This window comes from Oncorhynchus masou, chromosome 15, assembly GCF_036934945.1.
Source record: "Oncorhynchus masou masou isolate Uvic2021 chromosome 15, UVic_Omas_1.1, whole genome shotgun sequence".
Taxonomy (NCBI): Eukaryota; Metazoa; Chordata; class Actinopteri; order Salmoniformes; family Salmonidae; genus Oncorhynchus; species Oncorhynchus masou.
In genome coordinates, this window is record NC_088226.1 from 70888754 (window position 1) to 70904273 (window position 15520).

The 15520-nt window shown below is 41.8% G+C and overlaps 1 protein-coding gene across 4 annotated transcripts; it reads right to left on the minus strand.

The window, feature by feature from the left end:
* Nucleotides 1-1544: 1544 nt before the first annotated feature.
* LOC135556751 (acyl-CoA Delta-4 desaturase-like) lies at nucleotides 1545-15031 on the minus strand. 4 transcript variants are annotated; one of them, XM_064990173.1, is made up of 15 exons: nucleotides 14876-15031; nucleotides 14243-14345; nucleotides 13972-14066; nucleotides 13571-13872; nucleotides 13072-13182; nucleotides 12387-12584; nucleotides 9865-9966; nucleotides 9429-9554; nucleotides 8270-8330; nucleotides 8065-8141; nucleotides 4890-4987; nucleotides 4639-4735; nucleotides 3507-3586; nucleotides 2636-2761; nucleotides 1545-2502 (listed from the first exon to the last, which is right to left on the minus strand). In XM_064990173.1, exons 4-15 carry the CDS (start codon nucleotides 13805-13807, stop codon nucleotides 2451-2453), a joined length of 1365 nt encoding a protein of 454 aa, XP_064846245.1. In that variant the 5' UTR covers nucleotides 13808-13872; nucleotides 13972-14066; nucleotides 14243-14345; nucleotides 14876-15031; the 3' UTR covers nucleotides 1545-2450. The 4 variants fall into 4 exon arrangements, with proteins under 4 accessions (XP_064846245.1, XP_064846242.1, XP_064846246.1 ...); XM_064990170.1 differs by having other exon boundaries at nucleotides 13571-13882; XM_064990174.1 differs by lacking the exon at nucleotides 13972-14066.
* Between the last annotated feature and the right edge of the window lie 489 nt (nucleotides 15032-15520).

Consider the following 15520-nt stretch of genomic DNA (forward strand, 5'->3'; position numbering starts at 1 on the left):
TTCGAAATATACATCTTGTTTAATTTTACTATGTTTCATAAGTGGCAGGTGGGCTATACCTCAATTTATTTTCCACTACAACTTGTGCATACAAAACACCACTTTAGAAACCTAATGCTGGGTACTTGAGGTCAATAGAGACTCAACCATTGGAGGCTGCTGGGAGGAGCTATAGGAAGACATGATCATTGTAATGGTTGGAATGGAATGAATGGAACGGTATCGAAGACATGGAAACCACATGTTTGACCCCATTCCATTAATTCCATTCCAGCCTTTACAATGAGCCCATCCTCCTATAGCTCCTCCCACCAGCCTCCAACGTATCATCAGGGTAGAGAAGGTTGTCAGGTGTAAGTGTGTATTTTACACATATTTTACAAATATATTTTACATGTTAACTTATATTTTATGAACTTTTTAGTTGTCAATCATTATTTTGTTGTCAAACTTGTCAAAGTATAGGTCTGAACTTGGTAGTTTTATGCAATGGATTTTAATGTAGCCTAGCAACAGTATTCAGGTAAAAGGCAAACATTTCAATTCATTAAAATATGGCAAAATATATTTATGAAATATAATTGGTAAATTATTTTACGAGCTACCACAGCACGCTATGAAAATGTAAAAGTTAAAGATATAAACATATTTGTAGAAATATGAAAAAGGCCAATTTTGTAATATGTCCATATATTTAAATACATGTAATATAAGACTTAAACATATATTTAGATATCTGTAATTTACATATACGTAAATACATGTACATACATGTTGTTAAAATATATATCAATGTATTTCTTCCGTTTGGGGAGGAATAGTCTATCTCGTCACCAATGATTAAGGCCAGGCGTTTCGGTTGCTGTTTTCCTGACCCGCATTTCGATAAACTGACCTCAAGTTGCTGATAATAGCACTTTCTCACACCATTATCATCTAACATAAATATCCAATAAGTCCAAAATCAATTCCCAACCATGTGGATTGACTTCAAATGAAATAATCGCCAACAATTATTCTCATCAGCAATATTAGCGTATTTTAAGGACATTATCGATGTAAATATATTACTTATTCATTGCCTGGTATTAACAGTATTATGGGAATAATAGGTATTTTGTGCAAGAAAATGTAGCTAATTTCAGAAGCCAGGTATGCATTTTAATTTGCTATAGAATAAATTATGAGGATATGGCTTTTGCAAGCGCCAACATCCCTCTCGAAAAAGTTGACAATCCCAAATTGCGCACCTTCATTAACACACGTAAAGAACGGAGCCGCAGCCCGGAAAAAAACACAGTAATGGAGAAATCCACTGTCACACATTGTGTATGAGAGCTGGGTGAAGACCTTACAGTTGTTCTGGCTGATAGAGTGTATTTACAGGCAGAGAACTATTCAACAGCGTTAGAATATCACTCCGAGTAGCTTCGCTTTTACATGAACCTTGTGGAGGCGGAGAAGCGCATCTCTCCAAATACAGCCGTCTTAACAGATATGGATAAAATGTGTTATTTCTATAGTCAATGAAAATAGGCGAGCCATTAGAATTCTGAAAATAGTTTATATTTCACCCTCTACATTTTCGGATACAAAAATGCCTATCATACCCATGTTAATAACAGACAACGAAGACGTCGTGAAATATTGTTGTTGATTGATGTTGTCTTGTTATGTAAGGACGAGACTGTTTCACAGTACATCCCCCACAACCTTTCAAAGTTGAATCATTCTTCTGAGACGGCATAATTATGTCAGATGGCTGTCTATCCTGTCTATCCTGCTTTTCCATTTAAAATGTGACGCTAAATTTCAGGTTTTGCAGAATATATTGTCGTCTGCAAAGAACATCCCAGCGGGGAATTTCAAGCGATAGAGATTTTTTATCGTACACTTATATTTTCTGCTTTGATTCATAGTCTTTCCCCTGCAAGTGTCCTAATTGCCCCATTTATATAACCTCCTGTGATCAGGGATTGAGTCTGTTGGAGGCGATCAGCTTGAGAAAAACGAGGTGTAAAATCACTGATCTACAAATAGAATTCCTTGCCAAATCATAGGTTTTGTGAAATGAACATTATATGCTGCGTCTCCCCTGGTTCAGGCGATCCCTCCACCAGAAACGAATGGACAACCAGACTGGAATGACTGAGACTTGTGTCAATTACAGAGCATTTCCTAGGATTTTCTGCCTGCATCAAACCCAGTGGATAATGCTGGAAATATAGGTCAATAAAAACAGTTTTCTTTTTTTAAAACGCCTGGCCCTACTATATAAACCCTCTATTTATGCTATGGATCCCCATTCACTGCTGACAAGGATTAAAACAATTATATCACAATAATGTTTGCAGCGATCATTATCATCAAAAACATCCAGGAAATGTCCTCTCTGTTCGCAGGTCGTTAATCTGCGATGGATTAAATCCCGTCCAGAGTCAGGAAGGGATTTATTTATGGAGATACGCATCCAGCCACAGATCCCCTGACTTCTTCAGTGACCTGGAGAAGAACAGAGGTGGATAACGAACCAGGTAAATCACATAGGAGACTGAGAGCAGCAGGTATCACCTTATGATGTACAACCTATTCCCAGAGGAATAGCACTATACAAGTATTTATTAAAACACTTTACCTGACAACATCAGTCATGCCTTTCTGCAAAGTCTTGACCTGGTAGGGAACTCCATGTTTCTCACACAAAGCACGAACCAGAGGAGCTACCAGGTGGTAGTTATGACGGGGCATGGTAGGAAACAGACTGGGAGACAGAGAAAGAGAGGCAGAGAGAGAGAGAGTGGGGGGAGGAGGAAGGAGAGAGAGGGAGAGAGAGATTAAAGAAAGAGAGGCAGAGAGAGAGTGGGGGTAGTGAAAGAGTGTGGGGGGAGAGAAAGAGAATCAGAGATAGAGTGGGGGTAGAGAAAGAGAGTCAGAGAGAGAGTGGGGTAGAGAAAGAGAGGCAGAGAGAGAGTGGGGGTAGAGAAAGAGAGCCAGAGAGAGAGTGGGGGTAGAGAAAGAGAGGCAGAGAGAGAGTGGGGGTAGAGAAAGAGAGGCAGAGAGAGAGTGGGGGTGAGGAGAGAGAGGGAGAGAGAGAATAGAGAAAGAGGCAGAGAAAGAGAGAGAGTGGGGGTAGAGACAGAGAGGCAGAGAGAGAGTGGGGGTGAGGAGAGAGAGGGAGAGAGAGAGAGAATAGAGAAAGAGGCAGAGAAAGAGAGAGAGAGTGGGGGAGGAGGAAGGAAAGAGAGATCAGACACAATCAGAGTTTTTCAGAGAAACCTCAGTTTCTGAGTAGGATTGTATCGATATTGTATCTAAACACTATTACGAGGTAGAGTATTTAGTACAAACAAGAAGTTATATTTAAGATCGAATGAAACGGAATACTTAAACTATAACTTAAACTAAAACTATAACTTTAGTATGCCAATGCCCCGATAAATGGCCATATAAATACAGTATATACTGTTTGACAGACAACAGTAAGGTGAGATATTTGTTTCACTTACTGGTGTTCAATCTGAAAGTTGAGGTGTCCACTGAACCAGTCGTTGAAGGTTGACTGTTCAATGTTGCAAGTAGCACTCAGCTAAGACCAGAGAAAGAGACACGTTATAGCACCCTCTGCTGGAGAACTATAGAAGGCACAGCCCCAGAAAACACTCCTGGGCCTGTACTCAGGACTGCTGTTCCCAGATCAGGTTAGCCTTTTAAGATTATAATGAATAGGAGTGTATGGACAGGGGGGACCTGATCCTAGATCAGCCCTCCTACTCCAAGACAAGACCCAGTTGTCTAGTAATGACATGTTACCTGCATGGTGAGCCAGTCCTGGTGTCTAGTAATGATGACATGTTACCTGCATGGTGAGCCAGTCCTGGTGTCTAGTAATGATGACATGTTACCTGCATGGTGAGCCAGTCCTGGTGTCTAGTAATGATGACATGTTACCTGCATGGTGAGCCAGTCCTGGTGCCGAGTAATGATGACATGTTACCTGCATGGTGAGCCAGTCCTGGTGCCGAGTAATGATGACATGTTACCTGCATGGTGAGCCAGTCCTGGTGTCTAGTAATGATGACATGTTACCTGCATGGTGAGCCAGTCCTGGTGTCTAGTAATGATGACATGTTACCTGCATGGTAAGCCAGTCCTGGTGTCTAGTAATGATGACATGTTACCTGCATGGTGAGCCAGTCCTGGTGTCTAGTAATGATGACATGTTACCTGCATGTTGAGCCAGTCCTGGTGTCTAGTAATGATGACATGTTACCTGCATGGTGAGCCAGTCCTGGTGTCTAGTAATGATGACATGTTACCTGCATGGTGAGCCAGTCCTGGTGCCGAGTAATGATGACATGTTACCTGCATGGTGAGCCAGTCCTGGTGTCGAGTAATGATGACATGTTACCTGCATGGTGAGCCAGTCCTGGTGTCTAGTAATGATGACATGTTACCTGCATGTTGAGCCAGTCCTGGTGTCTAGTAATGATGACATGTTACCTGCATGGTGAGCCAGTCCTGGTGTCTAGTAATGATGACGTGTTACCTGCATGGTGAGCCAGTCCTGGTGTCGAGTAATGATGACATGTTACCTGCATGGTGAGCCAGTCCTGGTGTCTAGTAATGATGACATGTTACCTGCATGGTGAGCCAGTCCTGGTGTCTCTCGTGATCCATCTCCATCGGAAGGTGACTCATCTGGGTCACCCATACAAACCAGTGGCTTTCCAAAAACCTATATATACAGTACCATATAATTATTCGGCCACAATATTACGTTACATTATTACATGAAGCACAGCATTGTGTTGTTTTCTAATACTGTAGATAGTTTGAATACAACGAATGACTGAGTTAATCTTTGAGCTCCCTCTCAGCTCATACTTTACCTGACGAAGCTGATCAATGCTACTGAGCCAAAGAAACCAAAGAAGGGATAGTAACAGCAGAAGAAGCGAAGGTAGAAACTCATCGCCCACGCCAGATCCTTCACAGGAGACAAAGATTGGTATTACGGACAGACATTAAACATCTGGGGTTCCTACACAGACATGATCACATTTGGGTTACTACACAGACATGATCACATCTGGGGTTCCTACACAGACATGATCACATCTGGGGTTCCTACACAGACATGACCACATCTGGGGTTCCTACACAGACATGATCACATCTGGGGTTCCTACACAGACATGATCACATCTGGGGTTCCTACACAGACATGACCACATCTGGGGTTCCTACACAGACATGATCACATTTGGGTTACTACACAGACATGATCACATCTGGGGTTCCTACACAGACATGATCACATCTGGGGTTCCTACACAGACATGATCACATCTGGGGTTCCTACACAGACATGACCACATCTGGGGTTACTACACAGACATGACCACATCTGGGGTTCCTAGCAAAGCAACAATTATCACTGTTGATTAGGAAGCTAGACATTTCTGATGGTACAGTCAGTGTTTGTGGTATTATTGCTCGCTAGCTTTAGTGAGCGATGAACAAGGATTTAGTGCCCCCAGGTGTGAGCATAATCATATCTATCTTGCCCTGCCTTTCGAAGGTCTTCGAAAGCCAAGTTAACAAACAGATCACAGACCATTTTGAATCCCACCGTATCTTCTCAGCTATGCAATCCAGTTTCAGAGCTGGTCATGGGTGCACCTCATCCACGCTCAAGGTCCTAAACGACATCATAACCTCCACCGATAAGAAACATTACTGTGCAGCCGTATTCATCGACCTGGCCAAGGCTTTCGACTCTGTCAATCACCACATTCTTATCGGCAGACTCAACAGCCTTGGTTTCTCAAATGACTGCCTCGCCTGGTTCACCAACTACTTCTCAGACAGAGTTCAGGGTGTCAAATCAGAGGGCCTGTTGTCCGGACCTCTGGCAGTCTCTATGGGGGTGCCCCAGGGTTCAATTCTCGGGCCGACTCTTTTCTCTGTATACATCAATGATGTCGCTCTTGCTGCTGGTGAGTCTCTGATCCACCTCTATGCAGACAACACCATTCTGTATTCTTCTGGCCCTTCTTTGGACACTGTGTTAACTAACCTCCAGACGAGCTTCAATGGCATACAACTCTCCTTCCTTGGCCTCCAACTGCTCTTAAATACAAGTAAAAATAAATGCATTGCTCTTCAACCTTTTTCTTCCCACACCTGTCCACCCGTTCTGACTTAGAACACGTGGACAACTACAAATACCTGGGTGTCTGGTTAGACCTTAAACTCTCCTTGAAGACTCACATTAAACATCTCCAATCCAAAATTATATCTAGAATTGGCTTCCTGTTTTGCAACAAAGCATCCTTCACTCATGCTGCCAAACATACCCTTGTAAAACTTACTATCCTACCGATCTTTGACTTCGGCGATGTCATTTACCAAATAGCCTCCAACACTCTACTCAGCAAATTGGATGCAGTCTATCACAGTGTCATCTGTTTTGTCACCAAAGCCCCATATATTACCCACCACTGTGACCTGTATGGTCTCGTTGGCTGGACCTCGCTTCATATTCGTCGCCAAACTCACTGGCTCCAGGTCATCGATAAGACTTTGCTAGGGAATGTCCCGCCTTATCTCAGCTCACTGGTCACCATTGCAGCACCCACCCATAGCACACGCTCCAGCAGGTATCTCTCTCTGGTCACCATAGCAGCACCCACCCATAGCACACGCTCCAGCAGGTATCTCTCTCTGGTAACCATAGCAGCACCCACCCATAGCACACGCTCCAGCAGGTATCTCTCTCTGGTCACCATAGCAGCACCCACCCATAGCACACGCTCCAGCAGGTATCTCTCTCTGGTCACCATAGCAGCACCCACCCATAGCACACGCTCCAGCAGGTATCTCTCTCTGGTCACCATAGCAGCACCCACCCATAGCACACGCTCCAGCAGGTATCTCTCACTGGTCACCATAGCAGCACCCACCCATAGCACACGCTCCAGCAGGTATCTCTCTCTGGTCACCATAGCAGCACCCACCCATAGCACACGCTCCAGCAGGTATCTCTCTCTGGTCACCATAGCAGCACCCACCCATAGCACACGCTCCAGCAGGTATCTCTCTCTGGTCACTATAGCAGCACCCACCCATAGCACACGCTCCAGCAGGTATCTCTCACTGGTCACCATAGCAGCACCCACCCATAGCACACGCTCCAGCAGGTATCTCTCTCTGGTCACCATAGCAGCACCCACCCATAGCACACGCTGCAGCAGGTATCTCTCACTGGTCACCATAGCAGCACCCACCCATAGCACACGCTCCAGCAGGTATATCTCTCTGGTCACCATAGCAGCACCCACCCATAGCACACACTCCAGCAGGTATCTCTCACTGGTCACCATAGCAGCACCCACCGATAGCACACGCTCCAGCAGTTATCTCTCTCTGGTCACCATAGCAGCACCCACCCATAGCACACGCTCTAGCAGGTATCTCTCTCTGGTCACCATAGCAGCACCCACCCATAGCACACGCTCCAGCAGGTAACTCTCTCTGGTCACCATAGCAGCACCCACCCATAGGACATGCTCCAGCAGGTATCTCTCTCTGGTCACCATAGCAGCACCCACCCATAGCACACGCTCCAGCAGGTATCTCTCTCTGGTCGCTACTGTGTCATTGACTTGTTTATTGTGTTATTGGCTTGTTTATTGTTTATTCCATGTGTAACTCTGTGTTGTTTTTGTCGCACTGCTTTGCTTTATCTTGGTCAGGTCACAGTTGTAAATGAGAACTTGTTCTCAACTAGCCTACCTGGTTAAATAAAGGTAAAATAAAAAAATTATATATATATATATATATATAATTTATATGTATTTATTTATTTATTTATTTTTACCTTTATACCTTTAAGGCTTCCACGAGAGAGTAATTATATATATATATATATATATATATATATATAATATAATATAATAATAATAATAATATATATAATATAATTGCTCTCTCGTGGAAGCCATACGTTCCAGTTAAGAATGAAGAGGATTAAGTCTACATTTAGTTGGTATGAAAACTCACCACCCAGTCTCGTTGTGAAAACATGGTCCGGAATATCTGGATATTGAAAAACACTGGAACGATGAGTGGAGGTCCAACTGAGAGACAGAAGGGAAATTATTGGTATTATATACATACATCAGTTGTCTGTCTTTTGCTGTTACGTGTTCAATGGAAGTTGATGTGATTCTATACAGAAATCCATGAAACGTGTTCAGCAACTTACCGAGGAAGAAGTACTGGTGTTGGTGATGGTAGGGCATGTACTTCAACTTCTTTATACCATACTGCAATAGACAGAGACAAGGAGTCAGATGGACCTTACACAGAAACACGAATACCGTTTTAACACGACTGAGACAAACCGTTACATGGATATTGTTACATGGTTATATCATGAATATTACATTAAATTAATGAGCTATTACATGGATATTTGAATATTACATGGATATTATTACATGGTTATTTCATGAATATTAAATTAATTTAATGAGCTATTACATGGATATTTGAATATTATTACATGGTTATTTCATGAATATTACATTAATGAACTATTACATGGATATTTGAATATTACATGGATATTATTACATGGTTATTTCATGAATATTACATTAAATTAATGAGCTATTACATGGATATTTAAATATTGCATGGATATTATTACATGGTTATTTCATAAATATTAAATTAATTTAATGAGCTATTACATGGATATTTGAATATTATTACATGGTTATTTCATGAATATTACATTAATGAACTCTTACATGGATATTTGAATATTATTACATGGTTATTTCAAAAATATTACATTAATGAACTCTTACATGGATATTTGAATATTATTACATGGTTATTTCATGAATATTACATTAATGAACTATTACATGGATATTTGAATATTACATGGATATTATTACATGGTTATTTCATGAATGTTACATTAAATTAATGAGCTATTACATGGATATTTAAATATTGCATGGATATTATTACATGGTTATTTCATAAATATTACATTAATGAACTCTTACATGGATAATTGAATATTACATGGCTATTATTACATGGATATTTAAATACTACATTAATATTATTACATGAATATTTAGATAATTATTCAAAAAATATGTATATTTTACCTTTATTTAACCAGGCAAGTCAGTTAAGAACAAATTCTTATTTTCAATGACGGCCTAGGAACAGTGGGTTAACTGCCTGTTCAGGGGCAAAACAACAGATTTGTACCTTGTGGGCTCGGGGATTTGAACTTGCAACCTTCCGGTTACCAGTCCAACGCGCTAACCACCAGGCTACCTACTAGGTCGTGAGTCCAGTTGGGGCAGGAATCACAAATATATTATAGTGATAACTACCTCTACAGGCTGTTTGTCTCCCAGGACGAAGACATGCAGTGAGTTGATATCAGGATCTTTACGAAAAATGTTGGGCTTAGCGTGGTGCTGGAAGTGACGATGGTTCCACCAGTTAGCAGAGGCACCCTGGAAACACACAGCCACTGTTACTTATTAATGGTACACACAATTACACTTACTGTAACTTACACCTGTTGGACACTACATGAAATAAGGCTAATGTATAGCAGTGAACTGCTCTGGTGAATGTAGGAAAGTGAAAGATTTAACATAGTCCTGGAGTAAAATGTACTTTCAAAGGAGATTATCCATTGAGAATGGTTTTCAGTGTAGAACTGGGTTTAAACTGTGTCCGATTAATTTATCCAAAGAGTAGCAGAAGATCAGCCTAAAGAAACAGTATTGTCAAATGTCCAACCATTGTCCAGCAGCCTACCTTTAGGTGTCCAATGACAAACTTGTGCAGTTTGTGGTTCCAGCCAGATTTCTTGCAGACTGACAGGTGGCCGTAGTCATGCTGCAGCCAGCCAGCCTGGGCCTGAGAGTGAAAAAGAAAGGCAGAATTTGAACAGTGTCTGAAAGGATGGTTTTGGTAACCTTATCTCTCTTCTCCCTCTTTTCCCCCTGCCCCGCTACAAAGTTTCTCCCTGCAGGCGGTCACTGAGTCCGAGGTGCTAAAGGAGCTCTATTTTGCCCTGTTTATCAAAAGTGTTGGAAAAACTTCTCAATATTCAACTGACTGGCTTTCTTGATGTCTATAGTATTCTCTCTGGTATGCAATCTGGTTTCTTTTCAAGTTATGGATGTGTCACTGCAACCTTGAAGGTCCTCAATGATGTTACTATTGCCCTTGATTCTAAGCAATGTTGTGCTGCTATTTTTATTGACTTTTGATGGCTTTGATTGGCTTTTGATACGGTAGACCATTCCATTCATGTGGGCCGGCTAAGGAGTATTGGTGTCTCTGAGGGGTCATTGGTCTGGTTTTCTAACTACCTCTCTCAAAGAGTGCAGTGTATAAAGTCAGAACATCTGCTGTCTCAACCACTGCCTGTCACCAAGGGAGTACCCCAAGGCTCGATCCTAGGCCCCATGCTCTTCTCAATTTACATCAACAACATAGCTCAGGCAGTAGGAAGTTGTCTCATCCATTTATATGCAGATGATACAGTCTTATACTCAGCTGGCCCCTCCCCAGAATTTGTGTTAAATGCTCTACAACAAAGCTTTCTTAGTGTCCAACAGGATTTCTCTGTCATATGGTTTGGTATGAAGAATGCCCCACTCCCTACTGGTCTGAGGGTTTGGAGCTTCAGGTAGTCACCTCATACAAGTACTTACTAACCCTGATTCAGATGACCATCCTAACTATGCTAGATTACGCAGACATAATTCATAGATCGGCAGGTATGGGGGCTCTCGAGCGGCTAGATGTTCTTTACCATTCGGGCCATCAGATTTGCCACCAATGCTCCTTATAGGACACATCACTGCACTCTATACTCCTCTGTGAACTGGTCATCTCTGTATACCCGTCGCAAGACCCACTGGTTGACGCTTATTTATAAAACCTTCTTAGGCCTCAATCCCCCCTATCTGAGATATTTACTGCAGCCCTCATCCTCCACATACAACACCCGTTCTGCCAGTCACATTCTGTTAAAGGTCCCCAAAGCACACACATCTCTGGGTCGCTCATTTTTTCAGTTCGCTGCAGATAGCGACTGGAACGATCTTTATCTCCATCTCTTCATTCAAAAACTCAATCATGGACACTCTTAGTGCTTTGTGTGATGTATTGTTGTCTCTACCTTCTTGCCCTTTGTGCTGTTGTCTTGTGCCCAATAATGTTTTGTACCATGTTGTGTTGTCATGTTGTTTTGCTACCATGTTGTTGTCATGTTGTGTTGCTCCCATGTTGTGTTGCTACCATGTTGTGCTGCTACCATGTTGTTGTCATGTTGTGTTGCTACCATGTTGTTGTCATGTTGTGTTGCTACCATGTTGTTGTCATGTTGTGTTGCTACCATGTTGTGTTGCTACCATGTTGTGTTGCAACCATGTTGTTGTCATGCTGTGTTGCTACCATGTTGTGTTGCTACCATGTTGTGTTGCTACCATGTTGTTGTCATGTTGTGTTGCTACCATGTTGTTGTCATGTTGTGGTGCTACCATGTTTTTGTCATGTTGTGTTGCTACCATGTTGTTGTCATGTTGTGTTGCTACCATGTTGTTGTCATGTTGTGGTGCTACCATGTTGTTGTCATATTGTGGTGCTACCATGTTGTTGTCATATTGTGGTGCTACCATGTTTTTGTCATGTTGTGTTGCTACCATGTTGTGTTGCTACCATGTTGTGGTGCTACCATGTTTGTGTTGTTGTCTTCGGTCTCTGTTTATGTACTGTTGTCTCTCATGTCATGATGTGTTTTGTCCTATATTTTTAAAAATTATTATTACAGTTTATTATTTTTTCCCGCAGGAGGCCTTTTGTCATTTGGTAATTAATTAATTAATTAAATTCAATCTTAAACCTAACCTAAACCCTTACCCTAACCTAAATCTATTCGTCTAATTCTAACCTTAATCCTAAACCTAACCTTAACCTTAATCCTAACCCTAACCTAATCATCTAATTCTAACCTTAATCCTAACCCTACCCCAATCCTCTAATTCTAACTTTAATTCTAAACCTAACCTTAACCTTAATCCTAACCTAATCCTCTAATTCTAACATTAATCCTAACCCTAACCTAATCCTCTAATTCTAACCTTAATCTGAAACCTAACTTTAACATTAATCCTAACCCTAACCTAATCCTCTAATTCTAACCTTAATCCTAAACCTAACCTTAACCTTAATCTGAACCCTAACCCTAACCTTCAATACCTATGCCTAACCTTTGAATCTGCCTGTCAAATATCTTCTTGTACTCCCTAATAATACTGTAATGGTACCTGAGACGTGGCCAGCATGAGGGAACAGAGCAGTGTGAGGCTCCAGCTGCTCCCCCAGACCCAGAGCAGGCCCAAAGCCAGGGCCTCTAGTAGCAGGATGTGGCCCAGGTAGAGGCTGAAGAAGAGGGGGCGGGCACGGAGGAGACCCTCACTCTCCACACGGTCACGCAGGGCCTGGAAGTCCTGCACCAGTACTGCCTGTATGGGTTAGAGGTGATCAATAATCAATACAGACATATGAAGTCTATCTCAATTAATTTGTCCTTGATATCAGGATGTGAGAAATTAGGATGCTTGGAATTACAGAAAGACCAACTGTGATAGAGCAAAGTAGATGAACCAGGAGGAAGGTGGAGAGATGAGAATTGAGGGAGTGGAGGAAGAGGACAGGAGAGGGATAAGGACAGGAGAGGAAGAGGACAGTGTAAATTGAGACTTCTAGACAAGTCAGTTAAGAACAAATTCTTATTTTCAATGACGGCCTAGGAACAGTGGGTTAACTGCCTGTTCAGGGGCAGAATGACAGATTTGTACCTTGTCAGCTCAGGGATTCGAACTTGCAACCTTTCGGTTACTAGTCCAACGCTCTAACCACTAGGCTACCCTGCTGCCCCTGTACCCTAAAACGGTGTATGTTATGGGCGTGATGCTGTAGAGGGAGAGAGATAAAGATGGGCCTCCTCACATTTTTCCCCTGGTCCTGGCTGGGCTCTGTCGGTGCCAGCTCTCCAATCAGCAACGGCTTCAGAAACTTCCTGACAAAATTCGGTTCGAGATGGAATGCGACAAATGCTTCCTAGAAATTAGACACATAGATTCATCTATGTTGTTTAAGAGAAATATATACAAATGTCCTCATGTCCTTTATTTGTCTCTCAGATAATTTAACACATATTTTAAAAAGTACAAATAAATACTAAATAATTAACTGTGAGATTAGTTAAGAGATTATCATGAAATTAGGATCCAGCAATGTACAATCCACTAACAACTAGTGTAATATGTAATAGAGTCATAATGTACAATCCACTAACAACTAGTGTGATATGTAACAGAGTCATAATGTACGATCCACTAACAACTAGTGTAATATGTCATACCTACAACATTATAACATTTGCAACAGTCTTCCTGGAATAACTTGAGAACATTTCACCAACAACTTCCATAGTTAGACTACTGACCGTGGCATCTTCTCCAGCAAAGTGACTGATGACCCTGATGCCCCCTGGGTGTCTCTTCGCCCACTGGGTAATATTATAGACCTTCCTGTCGATGACCAACCACTGGTCGCTTCTGTGGCAGTGCTTCTGGACCTCTTCCCAGGTGTAGACTGCACTGCCACCTCGCCCTCCATCGGGCCCAACCCCGTCACCCTTGGCCGGCTCGCTTGACTCCGTCTGTTGACCTCCGCCCCCCATCCTCGGTTCTCTCTGCTCCACTCACACCGTCGCTGTGTCGGCTGCACTCTGTCCAGTCTGTCCAACTGAAACACACTGAGGACCAGTCAAATGCAACGTACAGAGAGGAAGTCAGGGAATGGAATCAGAATCAGATCATGCTGTCTGAGCCAAGTCACACCTACATGGTGAAATGGTGTGATTCTTCTACAGTTTGATGTTTATTGGGATGAGTCTTGTCCTGGAGGCAGAACTGGGAGATTTCCACTAGATAAGCCAGCTGCAAAGTCAAAATTGGCTATATTAAAACATTTATAAAAACAAACATTTGCTTTTTGGTCTTAATTTAAGATTAGGGTTAGGTTTAAAATCTGATTTGATGACTGTGGCTGTGCAAGCTAGTGACCATTCGGCAGAGCTGCCTCCAGAACAAGATTCATGACGGAAAACGCTAACCTGCGATTCTTCTGCCAGAGGGAAGGGAGATGTTTTCCAGACAGCGTTGTACAACAAAATGTGTTGTTCAATTCATTTGCTGAAAATATCGAATGACGAATACCTGTAGAGGCGCAAGAATGTCAGCCAGTCTGGGTCCTGTAATTCTGTAGAGTTCCTTTTCTAACAACATCAAACCATTAAAAATGTTGCTCAAAATATCTAATATCTAACGAAAACCTGTAGCATTCTATATGGAGTTTATTTTCTAATCTGTGGAGCATCGATGCAATTTACCACGATGTTTATTTGTAACACTATATTAGAATAGAGACAAAGAGCATTGAAATGTTCTCATCAATAAATAATAAAGAATACGGAGATGCGCCATTGTGTGGGCATGGACTCCTATTCTGTTTCGCATATGTTTCCCGAGTTTTATATGATACACAGTGCAAATCTTTATGAGTGTTTCATGTTAATTTCTGTAAAATGACACCTATGATAAAATCCAATAGTCCATAGGCGTGTCATCCCTTACAGAAATCCCCAGGCTACATGACATTACATTAAAGTACATTAAAGTACATTTAAAGTCAATTAAATTATACAATTATGATGTGGATACAGAATTAATAGAATAGCTGCACTCACCCACATTTCCAGATGTGCAATCCCCTCTCTCTTGCTCTCTCCTTGTCCTATTCATGCAGATACATTTACTTCTTTCTGATCACCCGTCTCATCATCTATCCAATCAAATCACCAGTAGGCTACTAACGGTATATTTCGTTACATAACTAACTGTAGCTCACTCTGGTCATTCACCCACCCACAAGTTCCCTAAACAATTCCATGCCGATCATTCGAGTCTCTCCTCCAATGGGGTTATTTCACTAGACCGCTGGCATATCTGCAATTGGTTCACAACAGTTTATCCGAATTGTATAAAAAAGTCCGTCCCTATCAATCTGATTGGCCTTCAGGACTGTCAAAGGCTTGCCTATTCCAGCCAATCAGGACGCTCTTGGACGCCCTCACACGAAGAAGATAGGTCAGCCCGGTTTGTGTTTTCTCCAACTGAAGTATAACATTTAATTATTCACTTTAGTTACATACGTGTTTTTTTTTTTTTTTGAGATCCATCAATCCACTCCGTTAAATACATGTAACCCGAGTCATCATTATCTAGTGGATAGAAATGACCTATACCAAAACATCCGTGCTACCCTTTTACAGTCACGAGGGGTTCATTTAACTGCGGTATTAGTGTAACGAGTTATAATCTACAGCCCATAA